A 27,058-nucleotide genomic window follows, 5' to 3' on the forward strand; every position below is an offset into this window, starting at 1 on the left:
CAGGAAGAGGTCTTTAAAAACACTGATAAAGTATTGACAACTCAGGATAAAAAAATTAATGTAACAGAATGGAAAGTTCTTTCTGTTAAAAAACACCCACATGATGGAAAAATATGCATAAAGAAAATGATGTTTTGAGATCTTAAAAAATCCATGGCTTTTACTTTTTGAATATTTATTTCAATCTAATAAATAAATACCTGCAGTTTAAAAAAAAGCAAATGCAAATAAAGGCTTGCAATGAAAAAGACATTTTCTCTTCCATTTCTATCCACCTCTAGCCCTGCTCTCCAAAAGCAATGACTTTTAAATCTTTCACGTCTAATCTTCCGTTTTCCTCCAAATTTCTAAATAATAAATTTAATCTCTTATTTGAGGATATTAATACTACAGGTGTGCTTGTCTGTTGTCTCCACTTATTTCTCTCTCTTTCTCATATTTGGAGAGTTTCCCCAAGTAGCTGATGATCCACTCCTCTAAGGAGGCACTAAAACACTGGATTGAATGCTCTGGGGGTGGAGAGATGGGGGTGCACATAGGAAAGAGCTAATCATTTTGTGGTGGAAATTCCAAAGCTCCCAGTGGTAAAGTATCTTTTTTTTTCTTTAGAACTGTTCTAGAAAGTAGTTTTCTAGAAAATAGTCCTTGAATCTCCTCCCCAGCTGGAAGCCAAATTCCCTTAGAGAAAGAGTATGAGCAGTGGTTTTGAGCCCCTAGTCAGTGGCAGCTTTCAAGAAACCCATTCTGAGTCCCAGCCTGTCCTTTGCCTTTGAAAGTCTTAAATAGGGGGAAACACTCAAGATATAAGATGAAAGGGGGAGCACGAGGATATAAGATAACATACACAGTATGATTTACATTATTCAAACGTGTGAAATAGCTTAGAAAGAAATACACCAAAACATTGAGTGGTGATGATTATTTCTGAGTAGTGTATAAAATGGGATGGCTATTTCCTTCTTGATACTTTTATTTTCCAAAATTTCCACAAAGTATAGGGATTAATTTAAATATGGGTGAAGGGAGGACTTGTTTTTTTTTTTTTTTTAAATACACATATCAAGATGCCAACAAGAAAAAGAGACATGTATATTGAATTCAGAGCAAAAAGTTTCTCGGCTCCCAGGTTAAAATATTTACAACTAAATAGTCAATATTTATTTACATTTAGAAATATGAGTGGTATGCTAAGAAATTTCCCAGGTATGTTGAAATATTGAAATGGCCACTTGAGAACCTGGAAGCCCTCTGTAAGTCCTCACTCAATCCTCCCCACTCACCTGAATTTGTGTTTGTCATTGGTTTTTCCTTAGTTTTATCACCTACAAACAGTCTATGTGAAAATTACAGCCTGGGGAAATATACTCAATAGTATGGTAATTACATTTATATGGTGACAGACAGTGACTACCTTTGTGGCGAGCACTGAATAACGTGCAGAACTGTAGAATCACAGTGTTGCACACTTGAAACTCATAAACACTGCATGTCAGCCACACTTCAGTAATAAGAAAAAAGTCTATGGTTTAGCTTTGTATCTTTTGAATTTTACGCGAACAAAATCATACCATACATCTCATCCTATGGGCTTTTCTCATTCCCAATTATGTTTGTGAGTTTTGTGGATAATTCTGGTATTTATATTTCTTTTTTTTTTTTTGTTGGTATTTATATTTCTATTCTAGTGAATCCCTCTATTATTACATTTTTGTTTAACGTCTTAGTTCTTCATTTCTTTAGACAGTATCCATTAGTTCCCTCTAAAGTCAATGAGAAATTATGAGAAATTAGCATATTCACATTTCCTCTCTTGTAACTCCAGGCAAAAGTCAAGCTGCATTGTTTTCATATTTTCTTTCTTCGATTTATCAATATATTCTGCTTTCTGATGCCTCCACTTTCATTTTTAGTCCTTAAAAGTATAAACAATGTACACCACTTAGATGGGCAAGCAAATTTTGAAATTTTTTACCACGTGCAGCTGTGTCCCGCTCAAAGGTCCTTGCTTGTTTGTAAATTAAACACAAGCATGAATGTCCTCATTCATCATGGACAGACAATTAAGTACACACAAAAGAAGAACTTTTGAAAGGATAAAAATGTTTCCTTACCTTTCTTCACTGAATCATCACGCACACGTCCTGGAGTGTAGGCTCTTTCCCGATTTAGAAGAATAGTCCTCAGTCTTTTCAGGATCGTGTATCCTTCTGAGATTTCAAATTAGCTTTATGGACTCTAAGAAAAATACACACATTTCACATGATTTCACGCAGATCACAACTCAGGAATTGCCAGAAATTCAACCTTATTGGGATTATAGACGCTACCGACTCTGGAATTTCTCTGTAATGAAGAGAAAAATGAAACCTCACCACGCCATTTGCCAAGATAGAAATATGCTGGTCCACCTAACTCTGCTTGGTTACGTATGTGATGACTTGTTCGGGTCATCTTCCCAACAGAACCGTGGTTGAATGGAGAGAGCCCAACGGTTCTCATCTTCTCTCCGGCCTCCCTCTCCTTTTTGGCCACATTCTCCCTCTCTCAGGTCCCTCCTCTCCCCCTCCCCTCATCTCTCCCTCCTGGTTCACTTCTCTTCACTTTCTCTTCCCTCTGCTCCTGCCCCCCAATATTAATCCCCCAAAACCCAGATCAGATTTTCCTCAGTAAATGTGCTCCACCTACTGATTCTTTAAAGAATTTCATGTTTAAATACAATTCGAGAAACTGCAAACACTCTCTGATATGTTAATGGACATGATTTTATCACCTAAACTTTAGTACCTCAGAAGAGCATGGTAATTTGTGGACTCATTTCTAAAAATCTACACTTAATATGTGATTTATCAAACACATTCATGTGGAACATGGATTATTTCAATTTCCTCTCATATGTAGAAACACAGCTATTGTTAATGTTTTAAAACTTATTACAATCATAGCCAACTTGGCCCTTTTTAAAAAAAGATTGATTTATTTATTTTAGAGAGAGAGAGTGTATGAGCAGGGAAAGGGGCAGAGGGAGAGGGAGAGAGAGAATCTCAAGCTGACTCTCCACTGAATGCAGAGCCAGACATGGGGCTCAGTCCTGGGGCCCTGAGATCTTGACCTGAGATGAAACCAAGATTCAGTTGCTTAAGAGACTGAGCCACCCAGGTGCTCCCCAACTTGTCGCCTTTGGTTTCCTTCTTCCCTAGTCCATTGGCTCAGGGAACTGTTTTTCCTCCTCCTCTGCCCCCTCTTCCCAAGCTCATTTCTCTGCCCCCAGGGCAGTCCCTGATTTTCCTTTCTTACTATGCTGCGTGCACTTCCTTGGATGACTCACTTTCTTCCACTTTTTCAATTATTACCTTTACACAAATAATTGGTAGGTATTTGTTTCCAGACTGAACTTCTCTCCTGAGCCTTCGACTCCCATCTCTAAACACCAGCTTGCAGGCATGTCAAGCTCATCAGAACTGCTCTCCTCTCTTTTGTTAAGGACACCGAACCTGTTCCGGTCATCCGCTGCTATTGGACAGGTCACACCAAATTTAACAACGTGAAACAGCCACCATCTTATTATGTTCACAGAGTCTGTGAGTCAAGAGTTATGACACAGCAGGGTCGGCTTGTCTCTGCTTCACACGTTAGGGCGTCAGCCGAGAAGCCTGTCTTGCTGTTACAAGATACCGTAGTTCTCTCACATTGCTAAACGGTGGAGGAGAGGGACGTAAAGATGAAAAGCGGGTCCTTGTTGTTTCCTAGAAATAGTCACTTTAAGTACCTCACTCGTGTTACATAGCTGATAAGATCAAGTTCATAAATAAAAACTACTTCCAGCAGAAGTAGTCTCTAATTTGCATTGATATAACTTAAAAGAGACTATTGAGTTAGGATCCTCCTAACTCTGGGAAACGAACAAGGGGTGGTGGAAGGGGAGGTGGGCGGGCGGTGGGGGTGACTGGGTGATGGGCACTGAGGGGGGCACTTAATGGGATGAGCACTGGGTGTTATATGTTGGCAAATTGAACTCCAATTTAAAAAAAAGAAAAAAATAAATAAAATAAAATAAAAGATTCTGACAAAAATCTAAAACATAAAAAATAAATAAATAAAAGATTATCTACTGAAATGTTTAAAGAAACTACAACTTATAAGAAATTGATAAATTGGGTTGAAATTTTACATATTAAACTTATTAGAAGGATGTCAGCAGACATGCAACCTTCTGAAGCCTCAGACTGCCTCATCAGATCAGAAACGGAAAGTCACTTGACTGACCTGTATTTTTTAATTTATAGGTGTATTATTCCCTCACTCTTAAACAGAGGCATCCCATTGGTTCAACTTTATAAACTTTAGTTTGATACCTCCCCAGCCATTTCATAAGCAAACGCATCCGTGACTGAGCCCATGTTGCAACTCCAAATGACTACAAAGCCAATCTGCTTTCCTAAATGACTGTATCTGTGTCAACTCATGGAAACCATGATGGATTAAACTGTGCCAACTTTTATGTTCAAGCATGTTTTGAAGTATGAATGGAATTAATAGGTGAAGCATTCTTCAAAATACTGATTACTGGTACATGAGCTTAACTCCTAGAATCAAAACCAAGCACCTTTGATTGCAAGATGAAATGCAGTTTAATGACCTTGCTCCGCTGGTCTGCTAGTGTCTCTGGTATGAAACAGGTCTGTGAGGTGTTATACTGTATGGCCTAGGACTTCAGCAATTATCAGGTAGCAATTCTAAATTTAGTGAACTATCTGTAAATGTCTAAGCCTCACTAACCTAAAGGCACTAATTTAGGTTTATTACAAAATTGGAATTTTACATGTGCATTCCTTTAGGAAGAAGGATCAATTTTTTCAAAATGTGGGATTTTCAGAAACACAGTAGTTGTGTCAGGGATAATACAATACGTCCCTGAAAACCATTTCCAAGTGGGTTTTAAGATGCACACAGGAATTTTTGTCTTCACAGACCAGGAATAAAAAGCCAAACACTAAATTTGATTACATAACATACCGCAGAACAGTGTTGGAAGACGAGGGCTAACAAGTCATTCACAAGGCAGCTGCCATTGTAAATAGGGAGACCCACCTTAGACATTTTGTAGGAAGGGTGCTGTACAAGTGACCGTGTGCATACAGACTGTGAGGAGAGCAATATTAAAGATTAAATGTGTTAAAGGGATAGAAGGCATGGATTCCAATCCAATTTCCTCAGAAGTTTGAACTGGGCATGGAAGGAGGGATGGAAGCGAAAGAGATTCCAAGCAGCGATGGCAGCAGGCTGACTCCAGGCCAGATGGGAGAGGTTCAGGATATGCTCATCAAAATGATGAGTGGTGGGCACGAAGTCTAAGGCCCAAATGCAGGGGAGGAATACAGAAGAAAGGGCAGGAAAGAGAGGTCAGGGTCAAACAGCGGATTGCTTTGAACGTTGGATTGAATTTTGCATCTTTTCTGTAGAAGAGGGGATGCTTAGAATATCTGAGGAAGGCAGTAATAATGGGACTGGGGGAAGTTGTTTTGAAGGGAGAGAATGGAGGTCCAAGTGACCAAGACAGGTAGGGTATTGCAAAAGTTCAAATAAGAGGGAAGATGGGACCAGAGTAGAGTGGTGGCAGTGGACAGATTAGTAAGTCAACAGACCTTCCAGAGGGATCCTCAACAGGCTGACCAGGACATTGAAGGGAAAGCGGCAAATTTACTTTGTGGTTTGGGGACCTAATTCCCTTCCCCTGGAACCTGGAGCTGGCCTTAGTGGGTCCCTGGTAACCAATGCAGTTTGGAGGAAGAGCTACTGATCTCTGGGGCTAGCTCAGAAGGCAAGCACGCTGCCTCTGCCTCGGCTCAGTGGAATCCGTGTCCTGCGCCACCTGAAGGCAGTGGTCTAAGCTGCGCCCAAGCTGAGCCCAGCCTTCGAGTCCCAGCCTAGGCACAAAGGGGTCAGGTGATTCCTGTCTCCGTGAACCAGAACAGCAAAAGACACATGGAAGGATAAGTCCTAAAGAACTGATTATTCAGCCTCCTAACAGGGTGCTCTTTCAGGTGAAGTTTTTATCTCCTGAGACACTCAGGTGAATAGGTGGGTAAGCAGACTATAGTAATGGATATAAAGTAGGGGTGAGACATTTGCTCCAAGGCATTTACATGCCATTCCCCAAATTCCCATCCCTTGGTCCACTAGTATGCACGTACAAGCACCGGCAGGAAGTGTTCAGGCCATGTGGAGGTACACCCTGGGCCCCTAATAGGCTCAGAATAAACATCAATATGAACTTGAGAGAAATTCATTTTGAATAATAGCAGAATGACCTATTTTCTAATAGTTACTCAATTCTTGGGTTTTTTTTTTTCTCTCAGGCAGTCTTATATGTAAGAGAAATATGTGGTTATTGAAGGATATGAAAAACTGATACTCTGAAATTTTGAAATTTCATCTTAGTCCCATGCCCAGACTCTGAAAGCCCTACACACAATGAAGCAGACTAGCAGATCTATATAAGAAACTTTTTGTTGTAAAAAGTAAACAGGTTTATTCGACCATTTGTTCCTACATGCCTATATTTTTTTATTTATCAGCTTTATTAAAGTATAAATCATACATACGATAAAATTCCATGATTTCAAGTGTGACGGTCGATGAGTTTTGATAAACGTGAACAGCCTAGTAATCACTGCCACAATCAATATACAGAACATTTCCATCCCCTTCAAATATTCTCTTGTTTCCTTCCAAAACCAATTCCCCAGTTCTAGCCCTGGCAACCACTGACGCACTTTGTTTGAATTTTGGCTTTTCTAGGTTTTCACATAGTGTACTCATACAGTGAGTTCTCTTTTGTGTCTGGCTTCTTTCACTTGGCATAATGCCATCTTGCTGTCTGCCCAAGTAGTTGTTGCTTTTCACCGATGAGTAGTATTTTCACATATTGATGTATCATCATTTGCTTATCCAGTCATCTGTTAATAGGCATTTCTGTTGTTTCCAAGTTTTGGAAACGTGAGTAAAGCTGTTCTAGAAATCTGAGTGCAAAACATATTTTTGGGGGTAAAATACCTAAAAATGAGGAACGATGGTTTTAGTACTAAAGAATATTTAACTTCCTTACATCAGGTATCCTTAAAAAAATTAAAAATACAAACATATCTTAGCTATATTTCATAATAAAATTTATCAGAGGATCTGTTGTAAGAGGTTGAAGAGTTCACTTTCCAGCCCTAGAAATTCACACACATAAATCACATACATTTAACATATTCCAAGATAATGCTTAATAATATGTAGGAAGAAACTATTCCTCCTAAATTTCAATAGATTATGTAAAATAAGATACACTAAAAAAAAAAAAAAAAACAACAACAACACTCATATTAGATGAACAAAGAAGCCCCATTAAGAATTCTGTTGTGGTTTTCTCTTAAGAGCAAAGAGCTATGGAATCTCTAATTTAAAAAGAGGATGATTTTAGTCCATCTTACAAAGAAATACGTTTATTAAACATCTACCTGCTTCTCACACTAGTTATGTTGACTTTAAATAACGAAGGAAAATAATTCTCATTTCCTAAATGAGAAACACTTCCTAACTCATATCCCCAGGATTGTTCTTAAACTTCCATATAGAAAAGTCTGGAATAGGAAATTATAAGTATCAGACTCCAGGGTTATAAGCTTTCACATTCAAAAGTGCGAGAATCCAACATTAACAAATTATAGTTCTTCAAAATTCAGAACCACACCTTATATGTCCCTTATTTAAGTAACAGTGATATTACTTCAGAGTTAATAACTACAATCACTGAATTGTAACACATGCAGAGATTAAGAAAATTTCAAGTGCTCCTAAATATCACAAAAATGAACATTTTACAATATCATGATATATAAAGATCATGTTCAATGAAACTTCAGTCACAACAAAGTAAAAATTTTACCTTCCTTTCAAGCTGCTTTCTAAAATTATTAAGTCTTAACCTCACTGAATGGAAAATAAAATCTATCCCGCAACAGATTTTTGTGGCAGAAACTAAACCTTTAAAAAATACGTGAAATGGAAACAGCATGAGAAGTTTCCTGACACTATATTTAGAGTCCCTTAACTCAACACTTAGAAACTCAATTTCATATTTTGTAAACTAGTCATATAAAATGATCCTAAAAGTATAAATGAGTTTTGTATCAACCAACGGACTCTGACAAGCTGCCATCTCACCACCTGTCACCAGCAGCTTCCAATGGAAACTTGTGGTACTTAAACACATGTCAGCATCTGCCCAGGAAGCAGACCACGGAGCGAAGACTAGAGCTCCAGGACACAGGTTATTAACTGCCACACGGTGGCAACGCCGCCAGCACACATTCTGTGTCCCCCAAGCCCCAGGAAGGCCACTCCGCGTGCATCAATGCACCCAGTCTCTTGGATGGCGCAGAACTTCTAGAATTTCCGCTTCTTTGGAGTTCTCTGGGGGTGAATGCATGTACTCCCATCTAAACAGGTCCAAAACAAAAGCAAAAGATGTAATAATAGTAATAAAAGTTATAATGAGCAATCCACATACCTCCTTACTGAAAATAAATGAAAAAAATTCTAAGAGTAAAAAATTTCTTATACCTTGTCTCCAATGTACCTAATATGCCTTTTACTCACCAGCCTTTTTAAAAACATTTGCTGTTAAAGAAAGCATTTTAATAATTCCGGAGTATACTTTGGCTAATATTAATATCCCAAAGTCAAAATACACTTTCACCATAAACCAGAGTTTCATACAATGGAGAACCTCTGATGACTCATGTGCAAATACTTATGCATTTATTTTAATGTGTTACTTTCTATTTAAGGCAATGATATTAGTTTGCCTTTTTAAATAAATTCTGTCAGAAATGGGGATCCCTGGGTGGCTCAGTGGTTTGGCACCTGCCTTTGGCCCAGGGCATGATCCTGGAGTCCCGGGATCGAGTCCCGCATTGGGCTCCCGGCATGGAGCCTGCTTCTCTCTCTGCCTGTGTCTCTGCCTCTGCCTCTGCCCTCTCTCTCTCTCTCTCTCTCTCTCTCTATCATAAATAAATAAGTAAATCTTTAAAAAAAAATTGTCAGAAAAAGGATATAAAATTTAGGTAAATAAAACTTCAGAGAATATACAAATATAGTCGAAATGGCTGAGCTGTAGAATGAAGTCTGGCAGACACTGGTTTAGACCAGGGGTTAGCAAACTTGTCCTATCCAGGATCACAAAATAGATGACTTTAATTTAGGCTTTGTGGGGCTGCACTCTCTCATAGTCTTTCCTGTTTTTAATAATCTTCTAAAAACGTAAAATTCATTCTTAGCTCAAGGTCTGTAAATTATGTAAAATAAGATCACATCACAAGTGGTCTTGGATTCACTTGCAGCCTGAAGTTTGTGCACCCTTGCTATAGACTCTAAGAAGCTAAAAGTGACCTGTCATGTTAACTGTTCAGATGGGCAAGGGATTGATGTATAATCCATCCATACCTGCAGCTAAGAAAATACCTTTAAGTAGGGGCCGGTAGTAACCAGGAAGGAAACTGGAGACCTTAGAACTTTATCTCTACTTTTTATTCACGTCTCGTCTCCAGGGAGGCAGGAACGCCTAGCAGGGATGTGCATGAGCTTTCAGCTAAGGACATGTGATCCCAACAACAGCAGTCGTACGAGGACAGAGCCAACGCCATTCTGAAGGCAGTCACAACCATACAGGGTGCTAACCTAACCAGGAGAGATCTGCGCGGCAGAAAGAGGCCAGGCCTTCCTCGGTGCCACCCAGCAGTCTTCTTATTTGGACATTTACACTCACAGAGAAAAGAAGATTCTAGCTCTTATAAAACAAGTTGTGTAGTTTTTCCTTTTTTTCCTGATCTATTTCATCGTGTACACACATCATTCTGTATCTTTTTTTTAAGATTTTATTTGTTTGAGAGAAAGAGAGTGCAGGAGCAGGGGGAGGGGAAAGGAGAGAGGGAGAAGCAGACTCCCCACTGAGCAGGGAGCCTGTCCCAGGGCTGGATCCCAGGACCCTGGGATCATGACCTGAGCCCAAGGCAGCTGCTTAGCCAACTGGGTCACCCAGGTGCTCCCATTCTCATGTTCTTATAGCCCAAAAGTCAACCCAATAGCACCAACATAAATAGATCTGTCTTTGAAATTCCCCTCACTGGGCTGCCTGGGTGGTTCAGTCAGTTTGGCATCCGACCCTTGATCTCAGCTCCAGTCTTGACCTCAGGGTTGTGAGTTCGAGCCCCACATCAGGTGCCACACTGGGCATGAAGTCTAGTCAAAAAATAAAAAATTCCCCCAGAGGTTCAGTTAGCCTTTACAGAAGCTCACCACAGCAGCACGTAAAGCACAAAAAGGATGCCAAGCAAAAGCAACACTCCCTCATACTTTCAAACAAGCTTGATGCTTCACACTGGAGAGCAAGACTTTTCCTCACAAATGTAACAATTTCTAATGAAATAAAGTTGAAAAACCTGATGTGCTCGAATAAATTTGCTTTGCCCATAGCTCTTCCTAGAAAATTACCAGGTCAGCAAGGTCACTCTGGGCCCCTAGATGCCGCCATCCACCTTATGTTCTCACTCCCTCTATCCTTTCCCGGCCGTCACCCACAAAGTCACATCATCCATCCTGACTTAAAAAAAAAAAAAAATTATTTTCCTTATTATATGACTATGATTTTATCATAAAGTCAGCAAAATCAAACCACTGAAGTCTTTAGGTAAGACGTGTACAGTGTCAGTGTTTGTGTTTTGCGGGGCTCAGCTGACTAAGACCGGAGGAATAATTATCATGATGAGTTATTCTTACCGCGCGGTTAGAGGTAAAGACATCAAGATGCTTTCGATCCTGGATCCCGGAGTGAAGAGGCCAAACTTTGTCCCCCGATCATACAGCAGGTTAAATTCTACATACCTGCCACAAAGACAACAAATAACAGTAGGGCCACTTGAGTAAAATCTTTCTGCAGATTAGCGCGTGCAGGACACTCCCAGGGAGTGGGGGTGCCCCTGCCCCCGGCCGTCCTCCTCCCCGTCGGCTGGAACAGACAGAGGAGCCCCAGGCTGCAGCCAGCTAAGCCTTCTCCATGTGGACAGGCATAAATAAAGGCATTCTACCCAACAAACAATACGATATAGATTCGGCGCCAACACAGAGCAGTTACCAAACAAGGCGGTTATGTTTTCCAGTAAGTAAACAGAGTGGACACGGGGCTGACACCTGCAAAGCACGAAAACAATCAAGAGAAAGAAATGGCACCTCCGTCAGGACAGAACAGCTGTCTCTGGCCTTGCCCCAAGGTCTGAGATGTTTCAGAAGACTTTTCACCACCTGTAACTTCCACGCACTAAGATGGTAAAAACTGTCGTAATCGAAAGGCCAAGTACAGCTGACAGGAATTGAGTAACAATTACTAATATATTCTAGATACTTCCTTTCTTAAAGTATGTAACAGCGCTGATGAGCAGTGATATAATTCAGTCTTCCGGCAGATTCGTGGCAACCATAACAATAAGCAGTGGTTGAGCTGCAGTGCTTTTATTTTGCTAAGAAAGACGTCTTTAGCCTCAACCTAAAACCTTGGTTCAATAAATTTATTTTCCATTAACTGCCACGGTGTCAGATCTAAACTCTGTCTGGCTTCAAAATCTCTGACTGCCTTTGACCTCACAGGATTTTTTGTAAAAGGTCATTAAACTTCAAAGATAATTTTTACTACTCATATAAATGTAAAATGACCCACAGAGCTGAAAACTCAGTGAACAGTGCCCCTTTCAGATCATTTTTCAACTCATTCACAAGCTGTTCTCTTGGTCTCCACTTCCCTCAGTCTGTTTGCCCACTGCATAGGCTTTAATGACACCTGGTGGAAAATAGCCTCTAGAATCCCACAGTACTTAAATTTTTAGAAAACACTCTTCTGTGTAGAAACTTGCCAAAAGCCCTGAGGAAATGTAAAGAAATTATATCCATGGATCCCTTTCTAGTCCTCAGTATTGATTCATCACAGATTGAATTGTGTGCATCAATAACTAATACCTTCTTCTACTTGTTTTGAAAGATAATATAAGCAAAATGTCTTAATTTCTTCCTAAGACCATGGAAAAGAATTTCGGTCTCTCGGCCACCTTGTTCACCCCGGACGCTGCCTTTCTGAAACATGACATTCAAGGGATGGCTGTGATACCCTAGTCTGTAAGGATGTCTCTTCAAAGGCCCTTGCAAGGGACTCCCTAAATGAATTTTCTGGGAGGATCCCTGTACTGCTTTCCTTTCTTGAGTGAAAAATGCCTCTCTGACTCCTACTAGGTTTCACTTAGATCTGATCTTTCTGATCCTTCCAGATACACTTCATCCTGAGGTGCCTGAAAACCATGAACCTTAGCCATTCCCTTCAACTTAACAGATACCCAAATTTTATGCTGTTTCCCTTTCCTAAAATACAACAAAGTTAAAGATCTTTAGTTTCTGGGGCGCCCGGCTGGCTTAGTTGGTAGACTCAGCCTAAGGATTGTGAGTTTGAGCCCCATGTTGGGTGTAGAGATTACTAACAGATAGATCAATTCATCAACTGATTGATCGACAGACATACTTTAAAAAAATTAAAATTAAAAAAAATCCTTAGTTTCTGTTTTCCTATGGAAAAGAAGACTCTTAAGACTGAAGTTCAAGGTCTGGGGAGAGAACAGTAGTAAGTGGATAAGAGACTAAAAGAAATTACCCAGTAAGAGACTAAAGTCCAAAGAGAAGCAGCCTGACCTGGGCAAGGGCAGCTCCTATTTGGGGCAGGAGGCAGCGGAGCCCGCGCAGATACAGATAGGGCTCTGAGCGCCGTGTGGAAGGAGGCGAAGGCAATGCTGACAACCGCAGTGAAGAGCTGGGTTATCTTAAATTCCAGAGTTTACTGCCCTCTTAAAACCTACTGATAAAGGTGGTAGAAGGAGGTTCTCTGTGGGAAACAGCCACCAAGACCAAAACCAACACAAAATAACAAACACCAGCAAGGACACAAAACGTTATTCCTATGTCTTAGAAGTTTTAAGGCTTCGTCTAATTAGTATTCACAGAATCTGTCCGCTTTGCACATGAAATCCTATGAAAACCAGAACACTGTATTTTCCTGAGTGTTTTTTTTTTTTTTTTTTGTAGATTTTCATTGGATATTTGATGTATAATTGTTATATTAGTTTCAGGTGTATAATATGATGATTCAACAGTTCTGTAGATTACTCTGAGCTTATCGCCAAAAGTGTACTCTTAATCCCCTTCACCCTATTTCACATCTCCCACCCACCTCCCGGCTGGTAACCACTAATTTGTTCTCTGTATTTGAGTCTAGTTTTTTTGTTTCTTTTTTATTTGTTCATTTGTTTCTTACACTGCACATATTACTCAGCCATAAAAAAAGAATGAGATCTTGCCATTTGTAACAACATGGATGAAGCTCCAGGGTATAAGGCTAAGTGAAATAAATAAGAGAAAGACAAACACCCTATGATTTTATTTACATGTGGAATTTAAGAAATAAAACAGCACAGAGTTTTAAATTATCCTCTCAGGCACACCTTCCCCACTAAACTGGGAGCTTCTTTTCCAGATGCATGTTATGCACATCTTTGTCACTAGGATAGTGCCTACCTAGAGGGATAGTATAATATACATCAAGTGAAAAAAGGAAGGAATAGTAAGGAATAGTAAAGGTATAGTTGAAAAATCAGGAGACAAGAAAAAAAAAAAAGTCCCAAACAGATGAATTAAGAACTTCTAACAAGAAAACGTAATCACTGCCATTCTCCCCAAGTTTCTAAATAATGACCAGATAACAGAGGCAGCTGTAAGAAAGAATAAACACAAATATTTACCTTTAAACTTGAAACATTACCTAAGTTGGCCTTTTCAGGGACTAGCCTTACCTTCTTAAGTACTGGAACTATTATTTGCCTGAGACAGAATTACATACATGAGAAACTCCGTGTTACAGCTAGGGACCAGAACTCACATGCAGTAAGATCGCAATGAGGACTGACGTGAGCTAGCAGAGTGGCTCACCTGGAGCCGATGCGCAAGTATACCCTGGGTGCAGATGATGTCAACATGGTCACCCAACTTAGCTCACCAAGCTCAGTGCACAGAACAGGGCGGCTAAGGTAAGACATACAGACCTGCTTCAGCTGTGTAACCTATGGGAAAGACTGCCAGTCACGGTGACCTGCTCCCACATCTGGGGTCTTTTATTTCCTAGTTGTGTTATCTTGGGCAAGAGACTTACTTTTCTCAGAATAAATTTTATCATCTGTAAAATGATGATAATCAGACCCATCTCACAGCTGTGTAAAGACTAGATGCCAACCGTCTACGTTTTGGCTGGCACATAGAAAGGACTCCCTAATTAGTAAGTCTTACCATTAAGTATAAATGATCTCTGAGATGACTATGTCCATTATAATGACCTCCATGAAATCTTAAAGATGAATAGAAACGTGTGGGAATCCAAATTTACAATGCAGCAAAAACATTAAATGATACCCATATTTTGGCATAAGGCTGGAAGGAACTGCTATGCCCAAAGGAATCAGCTGAATTAAATTCAGCAAGTACCACTACATGGCTGCTATGAGTCTCTAATGTACAATGAAATAAATTTTGCCTTTTTTTAAATGTTTTATTTATTTGAGAGAGAGTGTGTGCTCACACATGAGCATTGAGGGGAGTGGGGGAGCAGAGGGAGAAGCAGACTCCCCACTGAGCAGGGAGCCCGATGCAGGTGTCCGGGCTCGATTCCAGGACCCCGAGATCATGATTTGAGCCAAAGGCAGAGGCTCAACCACCCAGGAGCCCCAACTTTGTCCTTTTTATAAAACTGTTCCACACAATTTTTAATGTGCATTTAACATTCATCTAGCTATAAAAAGCAGCTCAGGATAGTATTAGTACACCTCTAATGAAGTAACTGCCCAAGACAACACACCAGCCACTATGACTCCTGCTGCCCCACTTCCCCCAGCAGTCATGCAATGAGACAATGTATTCTCCTGTTGCTCACTCACCGTCCTCTCCGGAGCTGCTGCCATAGCTTCTCCTGGGGCGTGAAAGAGTCATTGTGGTGCTTTTTCACAAGAGGAATATAAGAAGGAACAACAGCCTGGGCGCAGCTCTGCACAAAGCGAAACACTTCCTCCTTGGATGGAGAGTCAAGGTCATCAAAAAAGATGCCCCCAATGCCCCTCCTCTCCCCACGATGGACTATAAAAAAGTAGTCATCACACCTGGAAAACACAGCAAAGCCATGTCAAGGATCAATGTGAGCATTCCAGCTTAGGGCGCTATCCTTGACTAGCGCCCACATGGTAGCCTTACTTTTCCTCCAACTCTGAAATGACACTAGGGCTTTAGACAGATTTCCCCCAAGTTAGCGCCCATGTAGAAAATGCTTGTGCTCTTATGTGCAATGCAAGTAGGGAATTTAACACATGTCTATGGAGAGGATATGGAACTCTAAAAACTTTAATAAAAAAGAAACAAAGAGTCCAGTATTAATAGCATATTTCTTAAAACGAGTGATGTGACTGCCTTCGGCAGCACTGCTGCTTCTCCAAGAGGCTGGACAGGAATCCTCTACCAACACCACCAACCAGGTCTGTGTCTGGGAACCAACCCTTCGGCTCCTGAGTCAGATCTTTATTCACCAAAGAAAGGTACAGTAAATAATCTCCAAGGTCTCTTCAGCAATAGAGTGAGGGCTCTATAGCACGCATGACTGAGGGAGGGGCTGGCACAGGAGCCGTTCAGAGAACTCCTACAGACATATGAAAGGTTACCCCGTGAGCCCGCACAGCAAACTATCCATCTGGTCGAGTCTTCCCCCTCACTGTGCCTACCAGAGCGGGTTTCCTAAAAATTATTTCCTAAATGCTAAATTTGTAGAATAGTTTACAGTGTCGAAATAGCTTGTTAGATGATCTCTAGAAGAATAATGATCTGTAAATAGAAAAACCTGTACAAACAAAAACTAAAAACCATTTAAAAGGTTCTATTAAAAATAGCCTTAATTAAAAAAAAAAAAAAATAGCCTTCCAGCTTAAAAAAAAAAAAAGGTAGTAGCTGCAAATCCCTAGAGCTGATACACTGCTATGATTCACCCTGACTGATTTGTTGGCCTTCCTTTCCATGTACATCTTTTTTTTTTTTCTCAAGATTTTATTTATTTATTCATGAGAGACACAGGGACAGGCAGAGACACAGGAAGAGGGAGAAGCAGGCTCCCTACGGGGAGCCCAATGTGGGACTCGATCCCAGATCCCGGAATCACGACCTGAGCTGAAGGCAGATGCTCAACCACCCAGGTGGCCCTCCATGCACATCTTATTAACATAGTTGAAGTACATCCTGAGTAAGGTTGTGAAATCAGCTTTAACCAAATCACCCTAATTCAAAATCTCCATGAAATTATGAAATTAAGAAATTTGCTACATACTTATACTGAAAGCCTATTTTTAACTAGCCTGCATCCTCGATATCTTAGTAACTAATATCACCCAGATGGAATCATCTCAATAATAGCAATAAGAGGAAACCAAAAAATGTCACCCAATGTCACCCATACCAGTCCTCTTCCTGGAAGGATGCTGATTTGTGAGAGAGAAAAAAACAAAACAAAAAAAAAAAACAACCCTCCACCACGTCTCTATGCTCCCACCACTATGCAATTATCAGTGGTAATATTGATGGAAAAGAGAATACACCTTTTCTGAGAGTCTTAAAGCTGGACTCTGTATCTTACATAAATAATATCAAGATTCCACAATTATTAGCTCTAAAAGCAAAGCAAAACTACCCCCACCCAAACAAAAAACACCAAAACCTCTTCTCCCCCTCCTTTTTCAGGAATGCCAATTATCTCTAAGCAGGTTGGGTACTTTACTCTTATTCCAAACAATTAATGCCTGGACTCTATTTCACATCTACCAGATATCCTGGATCTCCTCACAACACATTTGTTTCCCTTTCCTTTATCATTCGAGTTTCTTTAAAACAGTGTCCAGTCCCACTCTTCTCCTTGCCCAAAGCATCTGGTATATTTGCATCGCTCCCTAATAGTTCTCCAATCCCCTCCAAGTCCTAATGTTCCCATGACAACAACAGTTCTCAACTGGGAGGAGGAGTAGATATCCTACCCCAGGATTAAAAAGCCTCTAATTCTCAGGCATAGATCACGTTAAAATTTCTATCCTAAATTATTTTGCAGTCAAAAATATGCTGCTACCCAATTTTTATTACAGTCAAATATTTCTTTTTTTTTTTTACAGTCAAATATTTCTAAGTAAATAACTTAGTAAGACCGCTTCAAATGGGTATCTCACTTCTAAATGGGCAAAGAAAACAGATCTACCTTCATAAGTTGAAAAAGGCAACACGGTAGTTGCCTTTAGGATCTACAAAAGGAAGGAATGAAATGTATTTTAGATATATTGACAATACCTTTACCTACCATTTTTTAAATTTAGGGTAGAGATCAGGACCATGCTGGTCACAGGCCTCCTTCAGAGTTCTGTGAAAATGGACAGCATCCTCTTGGTTCAAGTATGTTGGAGTAAGGTCACACCCACCGCCAAACCACCACTGCTTGTTACCTACAAAACCAAGGCATGAGATTCTCATGCAGACGTTGGACTGTGAGAGGCAGCACACTACTTGTATCTGCAAAGTGAGTTTATCAGATTTGTTTATTAAACATGAAATGGGGGACAATCAAAAAGTATTTAACTAAATTTAGCTCTGAATGCCCAGGAAAGCCTAGGCAGGAAAGAAAAGGTAAAAGCAGAAAGAGAAGTAGGAAATTAAAAAATGAGAGAGTAGAACCAGACAGGGGAAGGACATGCATGGCAGTGAATGAGGAAACACCATGTGGGTGGGCCAGGCAGTAGATCTCGAGTCTGGCTGCGTATTAGAATCACATGAAGAGCGTTAAATGCCTCTGCTAGGTCACAATTTAAAGAACAAACAAGCAAAAAACAAGCAAATCTCTGGCCCAAGCATCTACGGTTTATAAAAACCACCCCTGGAAATTCTGATGTTGCCTGAATTAAAAACCACTGCCCCGCCCCTTACTCCAAGAAACACTTGCAGACGGACACAACTTGACATCTGAGAATAACTATTTCATGTGCTCAGCTGGGTCGACAGACTGCCAGTACCAGTGATTGACTTCTACCATGAAAAGGTTGAACAGAACGGAATGTCTTCAAAATGCAAGTTAAATACCTGGCCTTTAAATGCCATCACTGCAGAGACACCAAGAGCCCCAGAGCAGCACCGCATGGATGCTCTGCTGGGCAGAAACACCTGGCCCAGCCTAGAGAGACCGGGGCTGGAACTACACGTCCACAATAGGCACCATAATAGGCTCCACCCCATCTTAAGCCCATAGACAGTATGCTGGGGACTAGTGAAGCAACGCACATGGAAGACTTTTTCCAAAAGCAAGTCCTCCATTTCAAAATAACCTTGTACATAAGGTTTTCCTTTGAACTTCCTGAGGATTTCTTTTCTTGTGCAAAGAACCCTGTGTGCACTCTGAATTTGATGTTCCTTAAATCATTCCTTCTGTGTTGGAGGAAATATGGGGAAGTCACAGCCCAGCCAATACTATTTTCTCTTTTCACCTTTAGTGTACAATCCATTGCACTAGCCAAGGAGTAAGGCTTCATATGCCTCCTAAAAAACCTAGTTAAGATTTATGTATTCTGGGGCACCTAGTGACTCAGTGGTGGAACGTCTGCCTTCCGCTCAGGTCCCAGGATTGAGTCTCGCATCGGACTCCCTGCATGGAGCCTGCTTCTCCCTCTGCCTGTGTCTCTGCCCTTCCTTCTGTATCTCTCATGAATAAATAAAATCTTTAAAAAAAAAAAAAAAAGATTTATATACTCTTTCTCACATTTAGATTATACCCTCTGCCTTGTTTTAAAACACACATTTTGCACAATAATATTTTGCACAGCTCCAGGGATGCTTACCGTCAGCTTCTTCTACTTCAAAGTATCTGTAGTTGAAATGGATAGTAGGTGCATGAGGATTCTTGGGGTGGATAACAGAGCTCACGCCCATAGCTGAAAATGGCAATTTACCTGGAAAGTAAAACATGAAGTGAGCCGCACTCAACCAGCAGGCTTGATTAACTCCAACATAGTTTCTGGAGCAATTTTCAAGAGTTGCTTTTATGTCTTTTAAAAAACCAATTTTTAAAAAGTAAATGTGAACATGCTTCTCTGGTATATGCACCCAAATGGGTTTTTTGTTTTGTTTTGTTTTTTACAGAAGCACTATTTATTTTACAAATAAAACTTGTGAAGGGGAAAAAAAAGGTTTGTAGGGACTGTAATAGGCTATGGAGACTGATTTACCATCTTTAGTCTTCAGATTTTTTCCTCGGCTTCTCATTTGTTTTGCTGCTTCCTCAGAAAGATTCCCATGAACAACAGAAATGCTCACCCCAGCCTTTTCAAAAACATGCCCATCTTGAAGTACACAGCTGATGCCACCACCTCCTGTGTATAGAAACAGAAAACGAGGAGAGAGCATAAGGGTATAGCAAAATCAAATACAACCCTTGCATGAAGGTGGTGGGATGAGGAGTTATCTTCCTCTTCTCCAGATCTTCTATAACATCAGTATATGTATAAGGGTACATATGTATAAGGGATGCCTGGGTGCCTCAGTGCTTGAGCCTCTGCCTTCGGCTCCCTGCATGGAGCCTGCTTCTCCCTCTGCCTGTGTCTCCACCTCTCTCTGTGTCTCTCGTGAATAAATAAAATCTTAAAAAAAAAAAAAAAAAGAATCACATAATATCTTCCCTTCAACTACTGTTCAAAATGGCATGCACTGGTTATGATATATGACAGGAGGCTGAGGTTAAAAACAGGCATGGGTACATTTGAGGAGTATTCTATTATAGAATTTAAGAGCTCCCTATCATTTCAAATGTTTTTTTCTCTGTGTGTCGTTTACCATTTAATTCTGCTTACAGGCAATTAAAAAAAACGGTAGCTATTTGAACTCTTCAGGAATTGGGAACCTTAAACTGAATAAGACACACATTAATATTTAAGTATCTGAGCTTTATGCTTAATAGCTAGTTTGTTTTTTAAACATTAGAGTTACCATCAAGCCAACTGTTTTATGGAGGTACCTGTTTGCCTTGTTTTGTTTTTCAGAATTTTTAAAGCTGGATGGGACATAAGATGACCCAGTGCAAACTACCCACCCCCTGCACATTTCAAACGAGAAAATGAGGTCCAGAAAGATAAAACACCTTATCACAGATAAGATCACACAGCTGGCAAGCGGGCCCAACAATTCGTCTTTCTATGCATCAGACAGTATTTTAAGCACTTCATATACATCCAACCTGATAATACCCTCATATATTATTTCTAATCTCATTTCATTAATGAGAAACAGAGGCACACCAAAAATTCAGTAACTTCTGAAGACCGCAGTAGCTATTCTAGTATTTGAGCTTGTCTGGTTCAGACATTACATTACAGGATGGAAAACACTTTGAAGACCACATTTAGCCTCGTTTAATATAAATGTGGCGGTTTCACAGCTCAAAGTCTGCTGAGGAGAAGTGGCCGTAGTATTCCTGGCTAAGAAGTCAGGAATTCCTCAAATTTATGACCAAGATGTGGGGTTTTCACTCCACAGGCAACAACAAGGTCATGAATACATGATTCTCTAAAAACTGGGGTTTTCTTTATTAAAGTATTATTGACATATATTAGTGTCAGGCGTATGACGCAATGATTTATTTTTTTGATGCAATGATTTAAATGTTTGTATATGTTGCAAAATAAGCCTACTTAGGTCATCACAGAATTACAAAATTATTTTCTTACAACAAGAATTTTCAAGCTCTACTCCCTTAGCAACCTTAAAACACGCAATACGGTATTTTTGACTATAGCCCCCAAGCTGTGCGTTACATTCTCATGAGTTACTTCATAACAGAGTTTGCACCCCCGGCTCCCCTGGGTCTTTCTGCCCGCTCCCCTCCCCCCTCCTGCTGACAACCACTCCTCTGAACAACTGGGCTATAATACTGAAGTTTTCTGGCCGTTGTAAGGAAAGATGTTCCCAGTAGGAAACCTGGCGGTGCAGGCAGAGCTACTGACACGCAAGCGGTCCTCGCGCCCCTTGAGAGCAAGAAGCAGGGACACAAGGTCGCCGCGGGCTGGAGTCCGGGCCGGGCAGGAGGCAAGCTCACGTTTCCTCCAGGAGGAGAAAGGGTGAATGCGCACGAGAAACGGGGGAGACGGGGGAGACGGGGGAGACGGGGGAGTCGGGGGAGGGCCGCTGCTCAAGGACAACTCGGACACGCAGGCTCCGCGGCTGAAGATGACCCTCGGGCTCCGAGGGGACCGCCGTCAACCGGCCGCCCGGGGGCGGGGCTCAGGGGCTGCGGACGGACGGGGATAGGGACGGCGACGCGGGGCTCAGGCGCCGCGGACGGACGGGGACAGGGACGGCGACGCGGGGCTCAGGGGCTGCGGACGGACGGGGAAAGGGACGGCGACGCGGGGTTCAGGGGCTGCGGACGGACGCGGACGGGTACGCGGGGCTCAGGAGGCGCGGACAGAGACCGGGGCGGGGACGCGGGGCTCACGGGCTGCGGACGGACGGGGAAAGGGACGGCGACGCGGGGCTCAGGGGCTGCGGACGGACAGGGACCGGGGCGGGGACGCGGGGCTCAGGGGCTGCGGACGGACGGGGAAAGGGACGGCGACGCGGGGCTCAGGGGCTGCGGACGGACGCGGACGGGTACGCGGGGCTCAGGAGCCGCGGACAGGGACCGGGGCGGGGACGCGGGGCTCAGGGGCCGCGGGGGGACGGGGACGCGGGGCTCAGGGGCCGCGGACGGACGCGGACGGGGACCGGGGCGGGAACGCGGGGCTCAGGGGCCGCGGACGGACGGGGGCGGGGACCGCGGCGGGGACGGAGCTCAGGGCCTGGCGCACCCTCGGCGGACGGCCCGTGTCACCGCGGCGTCAGGCCGCCCCCCGCCGGGCCTCTCACCTTCCTTCCTCTCCCAGCGGTCCACCGAGAAGCGGGCGCCGCCGTCCACCTGCGCCAGCGCCCGGCACACCTGAGCCTGCGTCTCCAGCACCAGCAGCTCCATCCTGGTCTTCATGTCGCCCGGCCTGGCCCGCAGCTCGCGCAGGGCGGTCACCGGCGGCGCCATGAAGCAGCGGCAGCGGCGGCCCAGCTCGTCGTCGTCGTCGTCGTCGTCCTGCCGCCTCCCCGGCGACCGGCTCCGCGCCGCTGGGCTCCTGGGCTCTGCCTCCGCCCGCTCCGCGTGCCCGAAGGCGGCGGCCGCCAGCCCCGCCAGCCCCGCCAGCCCGGCCAGCGCCCCGCTCAGCCCGGTGCCCGGCCGGGGGCCTCCTCTCGCCGCCGGGCTGTGCCCCAGGCCCCGGCTCGGCTCCCGGCCCGCGGCGCCCGGCGGCCGGCAGGTGCGTCCCGCCGCGCGGCTCCCGGGCCCGGCGCTCAGCCCGCCGCCGCCGCCCCGCGCCGCTCGCCAGCACGAGCCCGCGCGCATCCCGCCCAGGCGCAAGGCCATGCTGCCCGCGGCTGCGTCCCGGGGTCGGTCCCCGAGCTGCCGGAGCCCAAGTCGGCACCCGCGCCTGCAGACGCGACCTGGGGCGCAGAAGAGCCGCCGCCGCCCCGCCCCGGCGGCCGATGGGAGGCGGGGGCTGCTGGGAGCTGTAGTCCGGCCGATGGGAGGCGGGGCCTGCTGGGAGCTGTAGTCCGGCCGATGGGAGCTGTGGGCGGCTGCTGGGAGGCGGGGGAGGCCGATGGGAGGCGGGGGCTGCTGGGAGCTGTAGTCCGGCCGATGGGAGGCGGGGGCTGCTGGGAGCTGTGGTCCGGCTGCTGGGAGGCGGGGGAGGCCGATGGGAGGCGGGAGCTGCTGGGAGCTGCGGTCCGCCTGCTGGGAGGTGCGGTCCGGCTGCCCGCCGCCTGCAGGGGCGCGTCCCGGAGATAAGAGGGTGCGCCTCCCCAGGAGGGCGGGCCCCCAAACCCGGGAGCCCGGTGCTGAGGATGCGAAGGCGGAGATAAGAGGCTTTCTGGTCACGTACCACTTCTGGTCGGCTGTCCGTCCAATCAACCCCGGGAGAAGCCAAATTAGGGCTGGAGGCTGAGGTCTAAGGGGTCAGTAGTATAGCCAGAGACCCCCCCACCCCATGCACATTTTCATCCTGGGTTGCAAATCCTGGCCCCGAATCTATAGAAGCCCCCTTCGAGAGACCTTCCGGAGCCTGCAGGATGGGCTGGGGCCGGAGCCTGGGAGACTCCTTACTTACCAGCAGTTTCTTTTTCTTTTTTCTTTATTTTCTTTTTAATTTGTTTTTATTGAAGTTCGACTTGCCAACACATAGTATAACACCCAGTGCTCATCCCATCAAGTTACCAGCAGTTTCTAAAGGGAGTCCACCAGGTGGTAAAGGGCGTCCACCAGGTGGTAAAGGGCGCCTAAGAAAATCCTAGAAAAAGACTTTCTGGGATCAATTCATAACACAGTTCATCACTCAGATCTTCCCAGGTCTTGTTCCTGCCCTACCCACTTGATTATTTTAGAACTAGGAAAAGGAGCATGATCATTTTTACTAACTCAATATAAAGCTAATGATCTGGTGTGTTTGGGTGACCAAGGGATAAGAGATTTAAAAATACTTAAAATCCTAAATCGTGGGGTGCTGCCAAGTATTTCTCACCTGTAGTACTTTCAACAACTCCTGTAAACTAGGCCGGGCAAACGTTCACACTACTCCCCGCGACCCCCCAGTGCACAAATGCCCACACACTCTTTCTATAGAAGAGGAAAGAAGCTAACATAGATTTGATGTATTTTTGTCCTTGTTCCTGTAACCATAGCACAGTGCTATGTTTTCTAGACACAAAAGTGTTAGAAAGACTGTAAGCCACTGGTGGTAGTATCTGCAAGTTTTTTCTTAGTGTCTAGATGCAGTGATGGAATTTCCATGGCCATGGGTCAGACCAGCTGATCAAGCCCGCGGATCTTACCCATCCACAACTCCGTCTGGCAGCTCTCACACTGGGACGCAATGTTCACTGGGTAGGCATGCTTGACTGGCTAGCAGAGTCAATGAAAAGTAAAGGCTTGCATTGAGAAGTGAACAAACCACTTTGGGGGAAGAAAACCCATGCCTTTTAGCCATAGTGTGACTTGCTGGCAGGCTGAGTTGCAGGAAGAAAGGGAATATAGGAACTATCACTTCAGGAAGGGTTTTTCACTCCTCCCTGATGCCTGTGATAGGAGTTTGGCTGGGCCTGGGGGTACTGATTGAACCTCATTCATGCAAAGAACCTCTCCAGCCCAACTTCCTGTAAGAACCCCCTTTCATCATCATCGCTCTGATTCTGAGAATACCCATAAAGCTAGAAAAAGATAAGCAGGCACAGGCCATTTGGAACATACGCCCAGTCAGATAGTCTGGTCTTGAACCAGCTGTGTACTAGTTTGCAGGTTTCCATCCCTCCTCATCCTTAGCCTCTCTGTGCAAAGGGCTGCTCTCATTCCCTCTGACTTCCAGGGCCCTCCCTACCCTCACTTTATTATACTCTGCTGAAGAAAGATCTTTACAACTATCAGCCTTAAAAATAAAATAGCCAGTTATTTAACCAGCAAAGATGATGAGTTTATCTGGGAATAGCAGAGGAATTGCAACTTAGGACATGCAAACTACAGCACACTGGAGGCAAGAAGGAGAGAGGAAAAAAAAAAAAAAGGAGAGAGGAAGGAAGAACAGAGGGGAGGGCCTTGCTTTTATGGAGGAAAGGAGGGAATTGGGAGGGGTTGCTTTGGAGGAAAGTTCATAGGAGAAGGAGAGTTGCCAGTTGTGATGGTTTCTCATTGGCTGGGTCACTGCTGGGTGAGGAGAAAATCTTCCTCCTTCCTGCTGGGTTATATAAAGTAAGCGGTGACTGATACTGAGTGAGCACCATCCCTTCGTTGCTCCTGGCCCTATTTTATTTTATTTTATTTATTTTATTTTATTTTATTTTATTTTATTTTATTTTATTTTATTTTATTTTATTTTTATTTTTATTTTTTTCCTGGCCCTATTTTAAATTGAGTTTCCTTTATTCAATTTCACACAGCCTGGTTAATGAGTTTAAATCATTTTCCTGTGGGGACAAAGTTGTCTCCAAGGGATTTAAGTCCATTTTTTCAGTGTGGAATTAAAAAACAAACAAACAAAAAACCATCCCCCATTCAAGCGGTTTCAAGCATCGGAAAGCTAGTGGGAACAAATAATAAGTTTACAATAACTTATAAGACATAAGGGCTAAGGTAAGAGTTCTCACCCTTTTTTTTTTTTTTTAGTCCAGTTGCCTGCACCGCTTTGTGTTCTGTATGACCCTACCAAGCAAAAAGATTCTGAATAGATTCTGAAACTCATGAGACATAGGTATATGAAGTGTAATGTTTGAAACTCTACATGCTTCTCAAAATCCTTATGAACATTCCCTCTCCTCTGTTCCCAAAGCCTTGAGAATAACGGATATCAGGCCTGTTTTTTTCTAAAGAGAGTCAGAAGGGACTCTAACTTCATCCCCCTGACACCTTTACTGCTGTCTAACGACACACACACACATACATACCCACCAACCCACCTACACCCACATACACTCATGATTCCTGCTAGCTTTAAAAAAAATAAAAGATTTTATTTATTTATTCATGAGACACACAGAAAAAGGCAGAGACACAGGCAGAGGGAGAAGCAGGCTCCATGCAGGGAGCCTGACGCGGGACTCATCCCAGGACCCCAGGATCAGAGCCACCCAAGTGCCCCAAGTTCCACTAACTTTACTAAATTGTAGTATTTTCACCAATTCGCTAATTTTGAGGTCTGAACTCAGGCTAATTATTAACAAAGTATTGCCAAACAGATGTGTTTACCTTGGTGCACTTCTGCCAATTTATTAAAAATTTTAATGGGGATGGTGGTGGAGTGGTAGAAGCGAGATTAGCAAAGAAATGGACTTTTGGATTTTTTTTTTTACTCAATTTTTCTCCTTAAGATTTGTTTTTTAAATGTTTAGGTCTTTAGAGGCAAGTATTTACACATTTCATGAAAACAATTGGTTCTTAAAGTGACATATAGGTTAAATATGCAATACAATTTGGTGTTGCTGACTTGGGTTTTTTTTTTAACTGAAGTAATTTTAAAATGGGTTTTTCAGAAGAGGTACAGACACCACTCAAATATTCCAGAAAATTTTTGTGAAAGGGAGAAATCATGGTGCCCCCCCCCCTTAGTCCCTTGCCAGTAGCCCCTCCACGTTCCTTCTCTACAGAAATATGCATATATCTGGGGTTGGAGCAACCATTTGTGATGAAGATTATGAAAAACACATGAAAAAATTTGCAGAGCAGTGAGATAGAGGAGCCTGTGTCCCGCTACACCCTGGAGCAGATTTAGCCCTGAGCTGGAGTTCTTGTTATATGAGAAAAAAAATTGATTAACCTGCTGTTTGTCAGCTTCAGTCTTTTTAGCATCCTAATTATTCCATCTTGATTTGGACGTCCACCCTGGAACCAACCGGCAACAGCCAGGTGTAGAGGGTGGGATCGTGCTAGGACATGATGACCTCCTACTAAAAGTGGGGGGAATGGTAAGTGTGGGATATCGTTTCTAGAAAAAAGGGGAATACAATAACCAGACAATACCATTGATGCCCACTCTAGAGAGAAATTGTTGAAGATAATTCTGAGGTATGGAGCTTGTGAATCTAAGGTGAACAAAAATATGGAATTCAGAAAGAACTAGCAAGTGTAGGTGTACAGGAGGTAAGTTTAATGTAGACAGTTATTAAGACACTGGGTGGCTTAGTCGGTTAGGCGGCAGCTCTTGATTCCAGCTCATGTCGTGACCTCAGGGTCCCGGGAGCATCCATGCTCAGGGGGGAGTTTCTCTCTCCCTCTCCCTCCACCTCCTCCTCTCTTTCTCTCAAATAAATAATCTTT

General features: G+C 43.3%; 2 protein-coding genes across 2 annotated transcripts in view; both read right to left on the minus strand.

Annotated features, from left to right (window-relative positions):
• The window catches only part of CLDND1 (claudin domain containing 1), a 56,366-nt gene extending 53,820 nt beyond the window's left edge, over positions 1-2,546 (minus strand). Inside the window, exons 1-2 of the mRNA XM_072721294.1 lie at positions 2,373-2,546; positions 2,112-2,235 (exon numbers count right to left, since the gene is read on the minus strand). The gene's annotated coding sequence lies outside the window, so the exon portion shown is untranslated. The remainder of the gene's footprint in view (positions 1-2,111; positions 2,236-2,372) is intronic.
• A 3,957-nt stretch (positions 2,547-6,503) lies between these two features.
• Positions 6,504-22,713, minus strand: CPOX (coproporphyrinogen oxidase). The gene is made up of 7 exons (XM_072721306.1): positions 22,084-22,713; positions 19,413-19,556; positions 19,026-19,136; positions 17,501-17,642; positions 15,060-15,278; positions 10,822-10,926; positions 6,504-8,483 (listed from the first exon to the last, which is right to left on the minus strand). The coding sequence occupies exons 1-7, from the start codon at positions 22,622-22,624 to the stop codon at positions 8,396-8,398; spliced, it is 1,350 nt and encodes a 449-aa protein (XP_072577407.1). The 5' UTR covers positions 22,625-22,713; the 3' UTR covers positions 6,504-8,395.
• Between the last annotated feature and the right edge of the window lie 4,345 nt (positions 22,714-27,058).

Source organism: Vulpes vulpes, chromosome 1 (genome assembly GCF_048418805.1).
Source record: "Vulpes vulpes isolate BD-2025 chromosome 1, VulVul3, whole genome shotgun sequence".
In the NCBI taxonomy this organism is placed as follows: domain Eukaryota; kingdom Metazoa; phylum Chordata; class Mammalia; order Carnivora; family Canidae; genus Vulpes; species Vulpes vulpes.